Genomic DNA, 1,966 nt, shown 5'->3' on the forward strand with positions numbered 1-1,966 from the left:
CTTTTGCTGGCTTAGGCGTGTTTGTATGTAATATTGTGGGCTGAGCATCCCATCCTCAAAAAGGCTCTCCTGTACCCCCCTTCCTATCAATGAAATGATACGCACTTTTGCGTATTCGCGAATTTTTTTTGTCAATAAACAAAAGTTACTTTCCTCGAGGAAAATCATCTATTTATTCTTTTGCAATAGTGTGGTGAAATGCTAGATGTTTAATTTTTTTTTGGAGAAAAAAGAACCAGCAATCAAAAGCCATGACAATGTGTTCATGACAAGTTCACGCATGCATGATAAACACAGACGATACATGCATACTGATTTCAGACAGGTATACATGAACATTACAAGGAACTTCCACAAGATTATACAGTTGACATGTAACAAAACTGCTATGTCTTGGTGAGTCTCCTCGATGATCAAGAAGGAGGGCTATAGATGAGCGAGCGCGAGAAGAAGAACATATTAAGCACGCAGGCTGTCATGTCCGAGCAGTTGTAACCCGTCAGCTCCGTCAGCTCCGTGTTCCACGCCAGGACGTCGGGCGGATTCAGGGTCCGCCTCGCGAGGAAGATCGCGGACGCCGCCACGACAGATGGCAAGATGCGGAGGCACGTGTAGTTGAGCAGAGACTGATCGACGAGGCGAGTCGCCAATGGCAGGATCTTGGTCTTGTCCTCCCCCTCGGCGTACCTCATGAAGTGGCCCAGGAAGGTGTGCGCCGTGGGGCCGCCGAGTTGGTACCCGAGCACCTCCACCATCTCGCGCTCCATGTCGAGCACCTCCTTGCCCGCGGCGAACTTGCCGTACCTGGCGATCTGGTCGGCCTTCAGCTTCCACACGGCTTTCCGGTCCTCGTATTTGGCGGCGACAAAGATGGCCGCGGCAGCCAGGAGGCGTAGCTCGTAGCCGCTGTCAGTCGTCAGAGCTCGCACCGACAGCACCCGGTCGACGTAGGCGACGGCGTGGTGGAGCGTTCCGTCGGCCAGATCATGGTCTTGGACGAACTTGTCCATCCATCCGACGAGGGAGGCGCGCGCTGCCTCGCTCACCCGATCCTGCTGCACCTTCTTCAAGTAGTCCGGTAGCGGCCGCTCCTCGGCGTTCTTCTCTATCAACCGGAGGTTGTGGTCGATGTCGTCTTCGTAGTCAGGGCACAGCCGCTGAAGCTTTGTGGAGGCGGCGGCGACGCAGGAGACCGGCGCTGGTGCCGGCGCCGCAGGCTTTGAGAACTTTGGTGGCAGGGGCACCTCGCACGGCGCTGGCGGGAGCACCCTGGGACGGCAGGCACCGAAGAAACCGGGAGGCCGAGGTCGACGAGCTGGCACGTCGGCAGCTGGGCGAAAGCAGGATCCGATGCCGAAGGAGCCGGGAGGCGGAGGTCGACGAGCAGGCCTGTTGGCGGCCCGAGCGCAGGATCCGACGCTGAAGAAGCCGGGAGGCGGAGGTCGAGCAAAGGCGCCCGCGTAGGGATCCATGGCGATGGCGTAATGCATCATCTCGATCGCCGAGAATAGGGACGGAAGATGGATTGTAGATTGTGCGCTGGGTACGGCGTTGGTGGCGTGGGAGGGGGGAGGGGGCTGGCGTCTGTAACGCTATGCGCTATGTGTATGTATGTATATATAGTTCCAGTGCATTTGTTCCGCCGACTCGATGGTGTCCGACTCCTACCCGGTATAGTATAGGAGGGAAGAGTTCCCTTCTTTTCTTTTCGTGGCTACGAGGTATAGGAGGTCCGACTCCCCCTCGACGCAACGCGACGACGCGGTATCATATGTTCGAGGCCCTGCCACTCGGCCTCGTCGTGGGTGTGGACGGAGTCCTCCATGACCAGCCTCACCAGCTCCTCTCCTCCTCAGCTGTTATCGGTGGTGGCAGGGACGACGACGGAGATGGCATTGGCGTCAGGTCACGGACCAGCCTACGACCATGTGGTTGGGGCGAGCTCGGAGCACGACCGACAAAGAAA

The 1,966-nt window shown here is 57.4% G+C and overlaps 1 protein-coding gene across 1 annotated transcript; it reads right to left on the minus strand.

Annotated features, from left to right (window-relative positions):
• Positions 1–330: 330 nt before the first annotated feature.
• Positions 331–1,555, minus strand: LOC123144718 (cyclin-F2-2). Its single transcript, XM_044563937.1, has one exon. It carries the CDS (start codon positions 1,491–1,493, stop codon positions 414–416), a length of 1,080 nt encoding a protein of 359 aa, XP_044419872.1. The 5' UTR covers positions 1,494–1,555; the 3' UTR covers positions 331–413.
• Between the last annotated feature and the right edge of the window lie 411 nt (positions 1,556–1,966).

Source organism: Triticum aestivum, chromosome 6D (genome assembly GCF_018294505.1).
Source record: "Triticum aestivum cultivar Chinese Spring chromosome 6D, IWGSC CS RefSeq v2.1, whole genome shotgun sequence".
Classification (NCBI taxonomy): Eukaryota; Viridiplantae; Streptophyta; class Magnoliopsida; order Poales; family Poaceae; genus Triticum; species Triticum aestivum.

Coding starts and splice junctions, on each gene's coding strand:
- LOC123144718 (XM_044563937.1), bottom strand. CDS start 1,493: ATGATGCATTACGCCATCGCCATGGATCCCTACGCGGGCGCCTTTGCT.